Source organism: Pocillopora damicornis, chromosome 1, assembly GCF_964200805.1.
Source record: "Pocillopora damicornis chromosome 1, jaPocDami1.2, whole genome shotgun sequence".
NCBI lineage: Eukaryota > Metazoa > Cnidaria > Anthozoa > Scleractinia > Pocilloporidae > Pocillopora > Pocillopora damicornis.
Window position 1 is genome coordinate 18,071,315 of NC_142670.1, and position 17,635 is coordinate 18,088,949.

At 36.0% G+C, this 17,635-nt stretch overlaps 2 protein-coding genes and 1 long non-coding RNA gene across 3 annotated transcripts in view; 1 reads left to right on the forward strand and 2 right to left on the reverse strand.

The window, feature by feature from the left end:
- Window positions 1-5,013: 5,013 nt before the first annotated feature.
- Window positions 5,014-8,986, reverse strand: LOC149052458 (uncharacterized). The gene is made up of 3 exons (XR_016186341.1): window positions 8,968-8,986; window positions 6,986-7,084; window positions 5,014-5,245 (listed from the first exon to the last, which is right to left on the reverse strand). It is a non-coding gene; the product is annotated as an uncharacterized LOC149052458 (long non-coding RNA).
- A 145-nt stretch (window positions 8,987-9,131) lies between these two features.
- Window positions 9,132-14,830, forward strand: LOC149052459 (uncharacterized). Its single transcript, XM_089203672.1, has one exon. The coding sequence runs from the start codon at window positions 9,908-9,910 to the stop codon at window positions 12,581-12,583; it is 2,676 nt and encodes an 891-aa protein (XP_089059798.1). The 5' UTR covers window positions 9,132-9,907; the 3' UTR covers window positions 12,584-14,830.
- Window positions 14,831-15,667: 837 nt separating this feature from the next.
- The window catches only part of LOC113683149 (transcription factor E2F3), an 8,815-nt gene continuing 6,847 nt past the window's right edge, over window positions 15,668-17,635 (reverse strand). Inside the window, exon 6 of the mRNA XM_089204110.1 lies at window positions 15,668-17,635. This exon is cut by the window's right edge and continues 2,655 nt beyond it. The gene's annotated coding sequence lies outside the window, so the exon portion shown is untranslated.

Below are 17,635 nucleotides of genomic sequence, written 5' to 3' on the forward strand. Positions count from 1 at the left end.
CTAACCTGAAACCGCAGTTTGTCATTAACATAGTGCTAAATGGCCATTGTGATTGATTCCAAACTTTGGGGAGTAATCTATTGGAATTCAGTAACAAAGTGGTTTCGCTTTTATTAAAATATGAATAGGAGCCTAGTGCTTTAATGTTAACTGAAATGTGATTAGTGTTATGTTTTCCAAGTTATGGCCAGAATTATTCAGACCTTAACATTTCATGACTTCCTTTAAGCTTGGCAGTCTTCTAGATTCTCTTCATAATGGTTCAGATAAGCATTGGTATCTATACTTGGTAGCAATACATGTGTATTAGGCTTTTATTTGGTAAACTACACCTCCTTTTCAGTTTTTTGTTTGGTTTGGTGAATTCATCACAATACTGATATACATGGAAAATTACACTTTTTTGATTAGCTGAAAATAGCTAGGTACCTTTTTCATTTATCATCAGTGAAAAAGTAATAACTCATGTACAAAATAATATAAACTAGGCTCAGCAATAATAGATCACATGAGAAACCAATTAGATTTACCCAAAGTAGGTTGTTCTGATTGATACATGCTGTAGCTGACAAAAAAAAAACAAAAGCTTGGATACTTTTATGTATATTGATAAACACTAACAAAATTGCGTTCCTGAGCAAGAATTCAGCTGAAGGACAAATTTTGATGGCCCACACTTCATTTAGTCAATACTGTCAAATCTATCTGCCATCAGTTTGTTGATTTCCTGTGAATGTGTATCTTTCACGTATATGTTATGAATAATTAATAACATGATTTCTCATATGATAAGCACTTTTAAATTTTTCAAATACTTTAAACTGCACACATGCTATGAGCTCAACATTTGTTGTTTGTAAAAAATTTACTTCTGCTTATTTAGAATACCAAAGTACACTTTAATTAACTTACATGTAGCTTAGACTTTGTTGAGTTTTTATGAAGACAGTTCGATGGAACTGACATTTGTTACGTTTATAGTTAAAAGTTAGCCATCAGGTATCCTCGGAGACCCAGGGTTCTTATCACATCTGTAGACCCCTTAAAAGAACAGTCGTAACAGATCAGTTCCAAACTGTCACAGTCATTCTGAATTTTGATTGGTACCAGAAATTCAATCTTGTTCTAGCAAATGAGGGTGAAGCAGGTCTCACACGTCCTCTTGTGTGCTCTAACACAGAGTGATGCATGAAGTTCAGTTGCTTACCACGTTTGTTTTGGACCTTTTTGTACGGTAGATTAGCACTTTGCATGATGATGTGAAGTTGACCATTTGCATGATGATGTCAAGTTTACCTATACATTTTCCCCCATAACTTGAATTTGGTAGACTCACTGGCATGAAATTACAATTTCAATAATAAGAAAACTTGAAAGCTTCTGGTACTTTAAATCATATGATACCATCATGCACTTGCCTGTACATTGCTCTGCTGTGTTTAAGTTATGTCTCTGATTACTGTTCCTGAAATCTATTATGGTGACACTATCTCTATTGAACTTTCTGTTAAATAAAACCTCCAGGTATTAGGTTAAAAATTATTAGCAACCTTAATGTAATGTTACTTCAGAGTACTTAACTCAACATATGATACATTAAAATACTGCCTATGTTCTGATCTTGTAATGCACCTATCTTTTTTCCCTAGACTCTTCCATTTGCAACCTCATATCTACCTACCTCAACTAAATTTTTCTGTATTGTTTATTGAAAATACAGTCCCACAGAACCTAAATACAATAATTATAGTAAACGTTTTGCTCTCAACCAACTGAAAGTTGAACTTTATACCCTAATGGACAAAAGAAACCTACACTCAGCATTGTGTTACTTTACATATATATATTGTCCAAAATTAGTCACACATTCAAACCAAACAAGCTCCCAATAACTTCTAGTTTAGATTACATCATTTCCCGAATGTCCATGTCCTTCTACAAAGTTTTGTCCTTGTGTACTGGTACACAAAATGTCAAAAATATTCATATGAAATTCTTCCCTAGAGTTTATTTCACATCACTTGCCTTGGAAAAGACACGCAACCAACAAACTTCAGAAGTCAATTCCACTTCGTTACGTAAACATAATCGTGACTGAATCTCTCAGATCACTATGGAAGATTATGCTGATGTTTTTTACATGTGCAACATTTGTTGTCAAAATGAGACCTCCAAACCAAAGTTTGGCCAATAACTCATCTTCAGAATGAACATTTCGGGACTTTTGTATGCTAGTTATCTTGTGTTATTAATGAACAGGATTAATATTGAAAACTCTCTAATGGTAATCAGATATTAGCTCTTCTAATAGAAACCCAATGAGACAAAAAGCTGCTACATTTCGTGAGCCACACATGTACGCATTGCGGACCTATTTTTAAAACATAACCAGAAGACGAGCATTCTTATCATCACTCGTTGAAAAAGGAACAAGGGATTTGATGAATCGCGTTTTTCCCACTACACTCTTTCCTGAGAAAGCTCCGGTATGGTTTAGAGAATTAACAGTTTATTGTTTGGAAGTAAACAGTTATAGACTAGGGAAGTTATTTATAGACTAAAAGTTATTGAAACTCTAGTAGTTATTACGTCTTCCTAAAGAGCATGTGGACAAAGAATGTTTTTCTTTTTTTCTATTTTTTCATTGATGCTGAGGAAAGAAAGGCTCATGTCGACGAGAAAAAAAAATGGAATATTAGTAATTTTTAGAACCCGCATCATCCACAAGCTGACTGCTTCTTGTCTCCAACTCAGTTTTCATTTGACTTTCAAATTTTTGGTTTTACGAACTAATCGCCAATTTTTACTCTTTTTTGTTGTTGTTATATATTAAATGTAAAACAACAATTCAAAGTGGACGCTCTCATGCAGATTTTCCATCTGAAATCCGAAGATCTTACCAATAAATCTTGATGTGTTTCGCTAAGCATTTGGACATTTTAACAAGTTGATCGTTTTTGATTCTCGTCAGCAGTTTACGACATTGTAGTAATGTTTATAGAGAGAAAATTAATTTTGATCAGTTTTACCGAAGTGCTATGTATTCTTTGATTTGACAGCACTAAGAAAGTTCATTGTACAGTTCATTTTTCGGTGATATCACACAACCTAAAGAAACTAGATGGATCGAATAACAGACTATACGTTCCAGAGATAAATAGTGAAGAATAAATATTCCATTAGAGCGCAAAGCAAACACGTATTCATCAACAGAATCGACATATGTACCGCAAATGAAGTTATTTTGCGATACACCGAAAAAATTGCTCACCGTCTTTAAATTAACAATTCTGCTGCAAGAAGGATAAAATAATTGACTACTAAGGGTTAAGGCTATTACATTAAGTACCTGAATATTGATTGTCCCTTTACACTTTCAGAGCCTGATCGCATTTATCCACATAAGCAGCAGAGAATAAATACACAGAAAAGTAAAGGTTTTTACAACTGCTGTTGAGCGTTGTTGTAAATAAATTCAGAGCTAAGACAATAATTTTAATCGCGTGATGCGTTTAAGTCACGCGTACAACAATTAGCTGAAAAACGTAACCTGTGTTGTTCTTTAGGAAATTAATACTGAAAAAGTCGTTGTCTTTATTCTTGGCCAGCTAAACCAATTAAAGAAAAAAAAGGGAAACAAATTTCCGCTATCAAACCTTTGCATTATTTTGCGCGCGTTAATTTATCCTTCGCCGACGTGACATGCCTGTCACGAGGAAAATAAGCTTCATCAGCCAACCGAACAACCATTTTTAACAAAGGGAGGCTATTCGAATTTTTGCTATGCAGTCAGGAACCTCCACAACACGAATTTGAAAGCAACTCATTTTGGTTGTAGGCTTCAAAGGAAACTGACACTTGCAATTATTTTAAAAAACACCCCGATATGGATTAGACATGAATATTAATTTTAACGGCGACCTGAGAACTGACTCGGAAGAAGAAGAAGAAGAAATAAGCAATGTAGGCACAGTTAACCCATGCTGGCAGAATGCGCCTCAGCAATTGTGTAAATATCTTTACGCACAGGCGTCCCGAGCTTACGTCATGAGCAAAAGCAAGCGATTGATTCATGAAACCGTCACGCATTGTGTGACCCGATCTTAAGTTACCAGAGGAAACGTTGAGAATTTAACTCGTTCGCGACTGAAGCTTCTATAGTAATTGGCGATGTTTACCTCGCTTTATTCGCCATGAAATCCTTATACAAAAAAAAACAAAATTGTTTTTTTACTAAAGATATTCACTTTTCTACATGTTCAACTTCTAATAAGTTGTACTGGATTGAAGACCAACTCGCCGACGTCTCTATTCGATTTTATACGTCAATCAAAACGGAATCAAAATTTTTAGTTAAGAATAGCACCATTCCTTCTGAGGCAAATCCTTAAAGTTCCACAACACAAACAAACCTGCCGATTATAAGCTCAGGGGTTATACAACTTCGTAAGGGTTTTAGGAGGGCTTATTAACAGAGGGACCTATAGCCGTGGGGACTTGTAACCGGAATAGAAAAGGCTAGTGCAGTGCTGATCAAAATACTTTTTTTATTTACTCGTTTTTCATTAAGATTCAAAACGTCATAATAAATCAAATTAGTTTCAATACATTTGGCACAATAAAAACTGGCAACATGAAGAAAACTGGTACGTAGCAAAACTGAGAAAACAGACTTTTCTCTCAAAAGTTCATCTTTACTCTTCTATCATTAAAATTACTATGTCCAAGTCACAGCACTGAGGCTTCTCCTACTTTGGTATTGTAGAAACAAAAAAAGCTAGAACAGGGTTTATATCGGGGGGAGCTTATAATTTGATGCTTTTTTTTTGTTTTGTTTAAAGTTAGATGAGCCTTTAACCGAGGACTTATAAATGGAAGGGGGAGGGGGGGAGGGGGGGAGGGGGGGAGGGGGGGAGGGGGGGAGGGGGGGAGGGGGGGAGGGGGGGAGGGGGGGAGGGGGGGAGGGGGGGAGGGGGGGAGGGGGGGAGGGGGGGAGGGGGGGAGGGGGGGAGGGGGGGAGGGGGGGAGGAGAGGGCACTTATAAGCAGCAGTTTACCTTATTTATATATTTACCGACAGAGACATTCTTTTTATCAGTTTTCACAAGCCTAAATGTCTCCTATTATAATATTTTTACCCCACGCAAAAAGTGAGTAGGTTGCCTGTGACGTCCTGTTTCAGAACTTTCCTGCAATAGGTGAAGTTTTTCTCTCTTTTCAAGTCTCTACACTTTAATTTTCTTTGCCTGCAACAAAAATGCATCATCAAACAATGAGAAAACTTAAGAGAGATAAAAATATAAAATATTACATGATAATATTTGATAAGAATCCCTATTTTACTAACATCTTCTCATAAGGTAAACAAAAAGGCCAGGCACACCAGTTTTTCTATAATTTGATTATTACCTTTGTCTAATCCTAAAACCCCAGATAGTGACTTCGAACTAGTTTTGCCTTGCAAATGTCATCCATAAATTAAACCACTGACAAAAAATACCTTGATTGTTGAGCAAATTCTCCTTGTCAAAAAAAAAAAAGCTTTTGACTGTTGAGCAAATTCTCCTTGTCAGAACAGAGAAAAGTGTGGAGAATATGCATATATATTGATGTTGGAGTGTAAAGGGTTAAAAACAGACAATAGGGAATGCATGTGTATAGATTAGGGATTAAAAAATATCATTGTGCTTCTATGATTTCCTCAGCTAACAGTGTGTTCTTGTAGGAATTGACACATGTGAGCACAGGGGAGCAGATGGGAAATGTATGTAACAGTATAACAGTTACATGAGGTCAAGTACATCTCTTAATTCAAAGGCATCAGTGATGTTTAGAAAGTTTTGTTAAATGAACTAGCCATTTGAGTGCTGTTTGAAAAACTTTCAAAACATATAACGAGTCACTATAAATTATGAAATGTCAGAGCTGTTTGATATGCTTTTATGCATGATATGTTCTAAACAAAACCTCATACAAACACTACTCTTTGTCCAATTTCGTGGTGCACATTTCTAAAAAGACATTTTCAACCTGTTGGAAAATGCCTTAAGATAATTATATTGTTTGATTTGATCATTCATTAAAATGTAGACAGTGATGGACACATCAAATTTAAATGTTTTCTTTAAACTACTAAAGAGTTTAGTGTTGTTAAGTTATCTTTAAAAGTTTTAATTTCAAGTCAGTGTGTGGTATGGAAATCCTGTATTGCACTCAATAACTTATTTTTCAATTCAGTCACAATAGACTAATCAGGAATGAAACATTTTTTTTCAGTATCTAATGATTATTATTACATTATTATAGGTAAGAAGTATTTAAATTTAAGTAGAAAAAGCACAGCATTCCTATGGCTAAGTGACTTGCTGTAGTCTCTTTTTATCTTGAGTCCCTAATTTTTGTTGATGACTGTTAATTAAAATCAGAGAGAAATTAACAAAAAAGGACACCAACAATTTGACAATGAAAAGTTAAACCTTCCACTGATGAAAGGCTGAACCTGATTAATTTTGATTAAAGCTGACTCATTTGAGAGTGTAAGAGTTAGTTTGAGAGTACATGTTTAAGTATGTAAGTACTCCAAATACTTTTGCAATTGTTTAAAATTGCAATGTTATACCTCCCAACCCAAAGCCATTTTTCATTTGACCCTAATTGTTGCCTTTGGCTCCAGTTCCAGGAACATTTGAGAGCCTTGGGAAAAGAAAACTCACTTTATCCCTTGAAGCCAGTCATTAACTCCTTGTGTTTAACAAATTACTAGCTGAAAGAAACTATGGACATTTCTTATAAAGAAAGTGCTGCACGAAAAAGCCAAACCTTTCTATTTTAATCATCCCATTCCCTGAAAGGACACTTTTGTGCCCATCTTCAAATGACTACCTTGTCATGATAACTGAAGTTTGTGGTTTAAAATCTAACATGATATCCAAGCTAATTAAACACCAAAAGAAAAGAGACCCTGATCAGTCTCCCAGAAAACTTACTGCTTGTCTTATGCAGGCTTTAAGTGCTTGAAACTCCTTATCACAGGCATGCTTGGTAATGTTGTCTTTCTGGGACACACAGCTTCCATAAAGAAGGGCCTGAAAAATGAATAAAAGTATTATCATTAAGAAAATAAGATATCTGACAAGAACCTTTTAGTTGAGCATTAACACAATCTCAGGCATATTCTCAATACTTAAAACAAACTGAGTAAGGTTTTCAACTGAGTGAGTCAATTCTTGGATCTTGAAAGTAAAAGGGTCAAGATTTCAGCTGGTTGGCTAAGAGGAGACAATTTGGGACAGATTTGAATGCTGTAATGATCTTTTTATTCATCATACACAGTGCTATCTATAAATTTAATTGGGCCTAAAAACAATCTTATATTGGAACTAAGCTTTTCCATGACTACTCTGTCATTGGCTAAAATATTAGCACTATCTAATCAACCGATCTGAGGCAAAAACAGCAATTTGGTTTCTTGTATTTTGCTGTGGCCTAAGTTGGTTTCTCTCTTTGTTTATCTCTGTTTTTTCCCCTTCTTTTTTCATATTTTAATCACAACATCACACATTGTACTAAAAAAAAATCCACAACCTCACTTTTACAATAAATTACTCACGATCAATAAATTCCACTATAATCCAACAAATTTATTTGCTAGTAGGCAACTGGTCTAAACCCATTACATGACAGAAAACTGGGGATATCCAACGCTGTACCTGAAGTGATATTCCCTAATTTTCCAAACTTACATCCAATATGGAAAAACTCTGTGTTTAGAATTTAATTAAAGATGAAAAGCATTGTGTGGTTGTTATAGAAGAAGTAACATGTTTCTTTTGTCCATAAAATCATTTCAGAAAACACTGAAAAGTAAACTTCCCACACCATCAAGAGTAAGCTGTTCACAAACAATTTTCCCACATGTTGAAAAATATTGAGGGATAATAAACATAACAGCCTCCATTCGGTGTGAAAAGTGGGAAGCTGTGATACAATTTATTACATACACCTCTAACAGCTTATTAAAAGATTGATGAAAGTAACAGACTTGAAAACAAAAGAGCTTCATGAAAATGCAATGGAAAGAAAAAAATTATGAATTTTCAATAAGTTATGTCAATGTGATTTTTTGCAGCAACAGTGCTTTTAATTTATTTATTACAGTTTCCTTTTTTATTTTTTAAGTAAGTCACATTAGGGAGCAAAATTGAACTCTTTGCCAAATTCAGAAGAAGACACTTATTGAACAGTTAAGTTACTCTCTGCGATCCCAAAGTGCAGCAACAAACAAATCTTCCCATAGTGCTTTAACAGCTGACATGTGGCTGATCTTAAGGGACACTTTTATCACACCTTTATCACTTAGATCATTTGCTACGCTGTCATCAAAAAGAAATATGACTTTCACTTAACTTTTGTTTGCTTCACCTTAGTGGTGAACCAAAGTATCCATTCTACACTTAGTTGATTTAATCATAAGTTGCATTATGCTGGAAGGCAAATCGAAACAAAACAAAGCAAACAAGACAAAAAGTAATAAAAAAGAACCTGAATATAAATTTGTCCTGAAGAATTCATTTAACGCAGCAACTGCAAGTAATAGCTATTTTTCCGAGGAGAAAAACATATGTAAATCCGTAGCATTGTGTAAGCTTTAAATTAAAAATAAACAAACCAAACTTCACATATGCCTTCGATGTCATTTTATTATTCTGGGTTTCAAATAACTTTCCTATTAGGTAATTTGTCACGGTTTAGATTGATACGAGCAATGCTCAGAAAAAGAAATGTGGGTATAAACTGGAACAGTCCGTGGTTCCAACCCCTTGCAGCTACATGTACCAGCATTTCATAACCAAGTCTTGCGCAATTTTGAACATAACAATTTTGACTACATTGTTAAAACGTACTTACTTGTGTTAACTTCACGTACTTCTTAGGCGTAGTGAACGCAATGTGCCTAGTAAACTCTTACCTCTGTTTTGCATTCCTCATTATTTCAGATAAATCTTCGTTTTGCCATATCCGCCATCTTTAATAGCGCGCCATGTGTCCTGGGTATAAAGTGTGTTGGCTCAACTTGGCTACAAAGCGGAAATGAGTTGGATTAAAACCGGAAGTTCGGATCACTTGTCTTTGTGATACGTATTAGCAGACAAACAAACAAACAGACCGTATGGCTTTCTGAAACACGTTTACGAAATTCTACGAAACCCAAAATATAGGAAACTTGGAAAAAATCTTGTGAAGGTTACTCTTTTTAAGTTTTGTCAGTTGTCAATTAGTTGCGAAATTTATTCTTCACACAGCAGGATTTCGCCTGTCCTGAGGTAAAACTGAAACAAAACTGAAACGAGATTGTGGCAGATGGAAAACTTTTTCTAAATGCATGGTCCATCAATATAATGGCCACGATTACAGTAAACCTGGTGTGAAATGCTTGTGTGGCACAAAACTTTTCGACCTGACTTTGTTTACCCGGTTGTTGAATTATGAACGACTCGTCACAATATAGCGACATTGATATCTGTTGTCATTAAGCCCGTTTCAGTATTGGCCATCTAGCGCAAACTCCGCCCTAACCTTCTATTTCTGGAAATAACACATCTACGCCGCGACTAGATCTTTGCAACGAGCACAACAATTCTTACTGTCAATCCCATAATGTTTGTACTCCGGCTTCTCGGACCCATTGTCTAAGATATTGGCATTTATATTGTACACGTTTTCGTGTTCGCAGAAACACCAACATTGGTAAACAACGATTGGAGCGCGGAAGGGAACCTCAGTGTTTATCCGATTACCTTTTATCATTCCTTAAGGATTTTAGTTATAATTTGTTTTTACACCGGTGTAAATCGTCAAGGTCAGTAGAGTGGACTTCATTTGAATTTTGTTGAAGGATTACGATCGCCATGTGTGTGCGACATGAAGTACAGTTGTTCGTGATTTTATCTGTTTTTGTACATCTAAGTGTTTGTGTATGGCCTTGGCCAAATTGGGGGGATAAACCAAAACCTATTGACGGAAACTGGAGCACTTGGTCAGCTTGGAGTTCTTGCAAAATCCCATCGGATAGCAATTTGCTGCCATTTCGACACAAAGAAAGAGATTGCACTAACCCAAAACCGAAAAATGGCGGAGCCGATTGCGTAGGAGAAACGAGACGTACCTCGGGTTGCGACGATTGTAATATTCCCCTTGGCATGGAGAGTGGTCGAATACAAGATTCGTTCGTGACGGCTCTGGACTCGCACAAAGATTTCCCTGCCTCGTCGGCCAGATTGAACGGGAAATCTGCTTGGTGTTCTGATTATCCCGATAGCCTATTGGAACCTTTGTACCTTCAAATCGACATGAAGAGAATTACGACGATATCTGCAATCGCAACACAAGGTTTCTACCCTCCAGTGGAATTAATGTCTCTTCGAATGGGAAGAGTTAGCAAATATCAACTGAAGTACAGTATGGACGGTGTTTCTTGGCAGCTTTATAAAAACAGCGATAATGCTACAATTTTATTTGGGAATAAAAAGCGAAACGGTACTGTGCTTAATGTGCTTACACCGGATATCACCGCACGTTTTCTACGCGTGTACCCATCCAGTTACTTTTCCTTCGTTTGCATGAGACTAGAAGTGTATGGTTGTTCGTTCGGTTGTGGCGGCGCTTTGGCCCAAGAACCTGGAAACATCGTGACAGAGGGTACGCCGACGGTAGATCAAGATTGTCTGTGGTCGGTGATCTTACCAAACACTTCACAAATACATTTTGATTTTATTAATTTCAACATTCCTTGTAGTAATGGATTAGTGGAGTTCAGAGATGGTGGAATGCCTTATGCAACTGCACCCTTATTGGTCGAGTATTGTGGTTACGAAAGCAGCCTTCCTCCCCCAGTCAGTTCTAACAGTGGTAGGTTATGGGTACGATACAAGTCTAATTCCTCAGATCCTCAGGTTGGCTTTTATGCAGTGTATTTCCCAGGTTGCGACGAACAATTACAAGGAAGTAATGGTGATGTCAAGTCACCTAATTTTCCTAAAGAATATTTTCACAATTCTAAATGTACATGGACCATCTCTGTGCCGGAAGGAAAATCTGTGAAATTACTTTTTTTGGATTTTAAAGTCGAGGGAGACCTAAATAGGCAGAGATGCCCCCATGATCATCTGACAATATGGAATGGCACTGATTCGAATGCAACAATCATTGGAAAGTTCTGCAATAGCAATCGACCCCCTTCAGTTATCTGTAGCTCAGGGAATACCCTTCGCCTGAAATTCCACAGTGATGATGCAATAGCTTGGACAGGATTTCATATCAGGTATCAAGCTGCTGAGCCGTCAGCATATTGTTCTGAAATTTCTTCATCTGTTGTCATGCCAACATCATCGCGGTCATCTATGTCCCATATGGCCCTCACTCGCACACCATATTTAACCACACAGCATGCATTGTTTCCTGCAAGTGGTTATCTTGCAGAGTTAACACCAACATTTGTAAGCTTATCAACCTCAATGGCTTTAAATGGAACATTTGGCTTTTCTGGAACTACCATAATTGGAGAAATGCATGCTGCAGCAAGAGGCAAACAAGATGATGAGGATGAGGATGACAGCCTGTTGACTGTGGTTGTTCTTTCAGTGTTAGCTTTTCTTGTCATTTGCATGATTTTGGCAAGTATGGTGCCCTGTGCAAAACGTCACATTGAAAAGCGAAAGCAGGAGAAAGAAATGAACTTGGTGTTTGCTGCTAGTTCAAGTATTCCTGAAACAAACAGTAAAGAGACATTTGAAGTTGTAGACAACAATACATTGCCAGTCCCAGAGATTGCAATGTGTGAAGGATCCTCCTATGAGGAAATCCTTCCCCTGGCTGGAGTAGCAGAGAGTGTCTCCCTCTGTGAAACTTCTACAGGGGAAGAAACTAATGCTAAAATTGATACAGGGAGAAGTAAGTTGACCTCTAAAGCAGGAAGTGGCATAGAGCAGATAGAAGATGGACTGAATGACTTAGGGGATGAGTTTGATGAGAACTCCTCCATTAATCTTGATGGTGCTGAAACAGAGATGGATTGCTTAAAGCTGTCCTATGAGGATCTAGGCAGTAGTTTTGCCTCTGAAATGCAAGCAATGTTGAGTCATTTTGTAGAAAGTGATGATCAACCAGCTCAGAATGAAAGACATTCATCAAATCCAAAAACTTCCTCCCAGGACTGTGATCATGAAACAGGAAAGACAAATATGAATGGCATGGAAGCTAAGGATATTGGTAACATTCCTCACAGCACAATTCAAGATGATAACAGATCAAACCTATCAACTGAGGAGGCACCTTCATCCTCCATCTCCAGTCAGGAGGAGGAAAGACAAAGCTTACTTAATGGGGATGAGGCAGCGGATGAAAATGAAACATGGGAAATGCAGCCTATTCATACTGATGGTCACAGTTGGAGGAAAGCAGCCAAAGATGGAGTTTCAGTATCCTGCAAAGACAAGAAAGACTCTGGCTGTGCTTCAAGCAGTGAGAACTTGCATTCTGTTGAAAGATGTCTCCTTGATGCTGGTGATACAGAGACTATTGTTTAGAGTAAGTGCAGGTACCATAAATTAAAAGCTATGGTAAAGATGGTAAACATTTAGAACTGTGGGTTCTAATGTGTTTTCCTAGTTACCAACTAGAGCATACCAGGTGAAGATACATTTTTTTTAGTTAATAATTGGATGTTGGCAATATGCTGTTCAGGATTACATGCTATTTAAATCTAGTGATTAACCTTTTCACTCCTTTTTATGGGAGAAAATTTAACTCACATGTGTTAAGAGAATTAACAAAATCATCAACTGGGGAACATAACATTGAAAAGTCAAAGCAGAGTTGCTGGGTTAATTACCCAGCAATTTTAAAGGTGCTCTGTAATATCAAAGTTGTACAATTCATCCAAAGACTAGAGTTAGTCACCTACGAAGTGCTCTGTTATTGATAGAGTTTTGTCCATGTTACAGCATATTCTCAGCACTACTAAAAATGAACTGTAAGGATTTACAGTTAAGTGAGTTAGTTTTCAGACCTTTGGAATGAAAGGGTCAAGATTTAATGTAGAGGCTGAAGAGACAAATTGGAACAGATTTGAACACTGATCTTTTAACTGGTGGGATATAGTTATGTTTAAAAATTTACTCCAGTTTTATTATAGGCCCTAACAAAAATATTTATCAGTTAAAAATTTAGTTTTTGGTAATTTGTTTTGACATATTGTTAAGTTTGGGAGAGTTCTAAAAGATTTTGTTTAAATTTAAATGTAAAAAGAAATTAAGGAGATGTGAGCTTGCCAGGAATGTTATTTATATCATGAAAGGGCTTAAGTTATCAATATTTCATAAACAGACACATTTAAGGAGTGAGTGTTAGATTTAAGGGGGCAAATATGCTGCAGGCATTTCACATATACTCTACCAAAAATGCTGTTATGGAAAACAAGTAGAATTTCTCATGTTCTCATATCATTTACTCTTACCTCTCATGATTGACCAAAACAGAATTTCTCCTTGCAATATCAATACAATATCAAGTAGATAAGTGATGAGAATAAAGAAAAATATCAATTTGGGAATAATTAGTTGACCTAATGCTAAAATTCTCTGAACTAACATAAAAATTGTATGGTTGGCAGCAAGGAGGATGACAAATTTGATCTGGGAGTTAAAGGGTCAATACCACTGATTGACGAGAATACTTTTTTTGTATTTACGCATGTTTGTTCAGTTAAACTAGAGTGCTATCATTCTTCATTCCATGTTAAAATTCAGAAGTGGGGCATAGGAGATGCATTGTTTTAAGGAAAACACAAATTGGTGCAGAGTTTCTTATGAGTTAAAGTACAAACAGCTATTGCCTATAGATAATGAAATATTTAGGATCATTAAAGATCTCATTTTAGAATTTTCTTAGCGCTCTTTTGAAAATTACTTGTTAGCTTTGAAAAGAAATCTTGTAAAAAAAAATTTATATCAATGTGATATAACTTTAAATTGGCTGACATGTGCATGATAGTGGTCTGCTTGAGCCTTGGCCACCTTGAACTTTGTACTTTCTCAAACTCACAGCAAAAATGTGAACTCCCAGCATCTTGAAGATGTCTTTTCTGGGGTCAAAGGATAATTTCACTTAATAGGAATCTGCTCTTATTGGAATTATGGTAATGTTCTTATTTATTGGCTCAAAACTGTATTTTTTTTCTTTTGAATGTTTTCAAGAATTACCATCATTACCCATTGCATTTCACATAGCTAACCACAGTTACTCAAATTTTTCACCTGGTACTGTAAGGAAAGCTCTTGGCCCTTTCACTCTCAAGATCTAATTAGTAATTCTCTTTACTTTCTGCCATACAATTCATATGATGTTAGTTCAGAGAATTTGGTAATGGATCAGTTAATAATCTAATTGATATTTTTCTCTATTCTCATTACTTGTCTGCTTGACATTGTATAGATATTGTAAGGAGAAATTATGTCTTGGTCACTCATGGGAGTTAAAGGTTAAGGCTGCATAGTTTATAACTTAACCTACATATACAAACACTATAGGGAGATGCTATACAACATTGCAGTTCTCTTATTTATTACTGTATTCCTTCTTAAAATTAAATATATAAATATATATTAACATATCAATTTTCCTTCTGCTGGTAGTAACATAAACCAACCACATATATCTAATAAAGTAAAATTGATATTAGAAATTATTTAACTAGGGTCACTTTGTAATTTCATTTGGTTTTAGAATAATTTCTGTATTTTGTTTTAATTAAAACTAAAACTTATAATCGAAAATTTAAGTTGTTGGCCTCCTTGAAACTTTAGGATGCAGCTCTCTTCTACCAATGCAGATTTTATTGAAAAAAAAATCAGATGTTTTAGTTCAGAGGAATTGCATGGTTTAATTCTGAACAACCCCATCTATGGCCACCCTTTTACTATGATTTAGGTTTGATTGTTTCAGCTGAGTATCATAAAATTTTTTTTTTGGAGGGGGGGTAAGTTTCTAAAGAAACTGTGGTGCTGCATCAGTAGGGCAGTGTAACAAGACATTTTGGTTTTATCAACTGAGTTGATAATGTCGATTGGCCACAGTTTAGCACAAGAATACGAAGTAAGGAGTTCAACCAAAGCAAAAACCTTGGACTTTTCATTCATATCAACCTTTTATTTTCTGGATGTGATTAACATGTAACTTCTCCCAACAATACTCATAGGTCATCCAGCAATCGGGTTATGAGAACACTCCACTCAAACTTATCAGGTATAACTAATTTACAAGGTGTAATGTATGACATTGTTCCATGCCCAGGATGTGAGTGAGGTGTACTGAAAACTCAACAGAGATTTGTGTACCCACAATAGATGTAAACTCAGCTGTGTATGTAGCAAAACAATCCCCTGCCATGCGTGATACTGAATACAAGACTGTCAAGGATGAAAGCGTGACTTCTTATGTCGTAAACCACACCTGGAAATGTGTAGCAGCTAGAGGGGAGAACTGATGATTAGATATTCGGAGTTAAAGGATTAAGTCATGAGACCTGACCAGAAGGCTGAGACTATCAAGATGAAATGTTGGTGGCCCTAAAAACAGGAAGTAGACAAAGATTGAAACCACATATGACAAAGTGAAATAATGAATATTATTTTATTCTAATCAGTTACCCAGAAGACCAAGTCTCACACAATTCAATTGAGCCTAGTTCTTTTGGTCAACAGCCCTATTTACAAAATGATTCACTAAAGTCTAGTTTAGCTACCTCAGGTTGCAGCTCTTAACTGTCATTTTTATTTTCTTTTGTACACAACAGCATGTTTTATTCTAGTTATTAATTTTTGCATTTAAAACTGAACTCATATTGATCTGGTCCCTTATTAACTAAACACACCTTAAGCTATAGACAGAGGTCAAGAATCTGCTCCTGCAACTTACATTACCCTTTTGGAATTTTGGAGCATTTCAGGCAGTTACATTACCATTAAATTATCACTAAAGGAATCAGACAGGTTTCAAAAACATAACCCTTCAACTACTGTATTTATTCAATTAAGCACTGCCCTTGAAGAAGCATCGCATCTGAGATAATAGATGTATTCAAGCTATGCCTCTCAGTAAGAGCCACACCTAGGAAAGGGGGAACTAACTTTGGGTTTTGAAGAATGTAACTCGCACATAAGTAGGGTACAACCTTGTCTAATACCCCATTGACACCAAAACTTAAACATGTTTAGAGGCTGTTTTGGTAAAAAACGGTTTTAAAAAATGTTTTCTTCTTTGAAGCTGTGTAAAGAAATGTTTGTCAACTTCTGATTCAGCACTTTGAAAATACAAGTTTGTGACCATTTGAACCACATGGAAAAATCAATTTTTCAGTTCTCTGTTTCTGATTTAATTCAGTTGAACCCAATTTAACTTAACATATTTTTGTTGGTGTTAATGGGGTATACAACAGAATGAGAGACCTATTTTTCAGAGTTCTTAAACTGTTAGTAAAATCAAAATTCACTGTGCTTAGAATTTATCATTGTGATTGAAATTATAATCCCACTAATAATAATCTATAGCAATGCAAAAATCATTCCAGTGTGCTGTTTATTCAAGGGCACAGTTTATTTTAAAATCAATATTTCTTAAATTGCAAACAAAATTATGGTAAATCAGGTGTAATGTTTTCGAAAAGAAAAATAATGGCAGTTCCAATGACTCACCATTAAGCTGAGCTAGAATCAAAACTGTATGTTCTATTGGAGCCACAAGTGTGGAATACAAAGTTGCAACATGTTTCTTTTTTCCATGTAATCCCAGTCTGAAAATCACACTCTTATGCTTGGGTGAAATGTTCATTCAAGCACAGCTTCATTTGTAATTTTGCTTCCATCTGTAGTGTTAGATCAAGGGTGGAGTTCATTCAAGGGAAGTGCTTAATCAAGGGAACATTACTGTTCATAAAATTGTTACAATCAAATATAAATAACACAATTTTCTACCTTAATATAAAAATGAGTCACTCCTCAAGTTCACACAAAAAATTTTATACAATACCTGCAGTGTAAGAACCACCATTCTAGAACAACTTGCATTAAAATTATCCTAAAAGTAAATGTAAAACTACAATATATAGAAAAAAAGTAAGAAAAACTGAAACCAAACCCCCCCCAGGTTCTTCACAAATCCTAAGTACTCCTTCATTGTGCTTTGTAGTGAGTACAACTAGGAATTAAAATTTAAATACCGATACTATCAATGGTAATGTGGACTTTTGACCAAGAGAGTTACTCGTGTTATTTTCCTTAACAAATGCAAACCCCCAGGAAGTAAGGGTTTCATGCAAGTATCTAAGCAATTGCACACCTACCCTTCCCCAAACCCAACAGTAACCTTTACTTACTATCAGTTGACTGTTGTTGGATCAAGGGAGGGATGGTTGAGCAGACACTTTAATACTTACTTTGATCCTAAATGAGCATGCAGCATTACTGTGTTCTAAAAAATAACCAAACATGTACTTTTTTAATGAAGGGGGGGGGGTGTTTCTTTAAAAGGCCCCCCTACACTCTCATCGTCTAACCCCCTCTCTTTCATATGAACAAAACTTT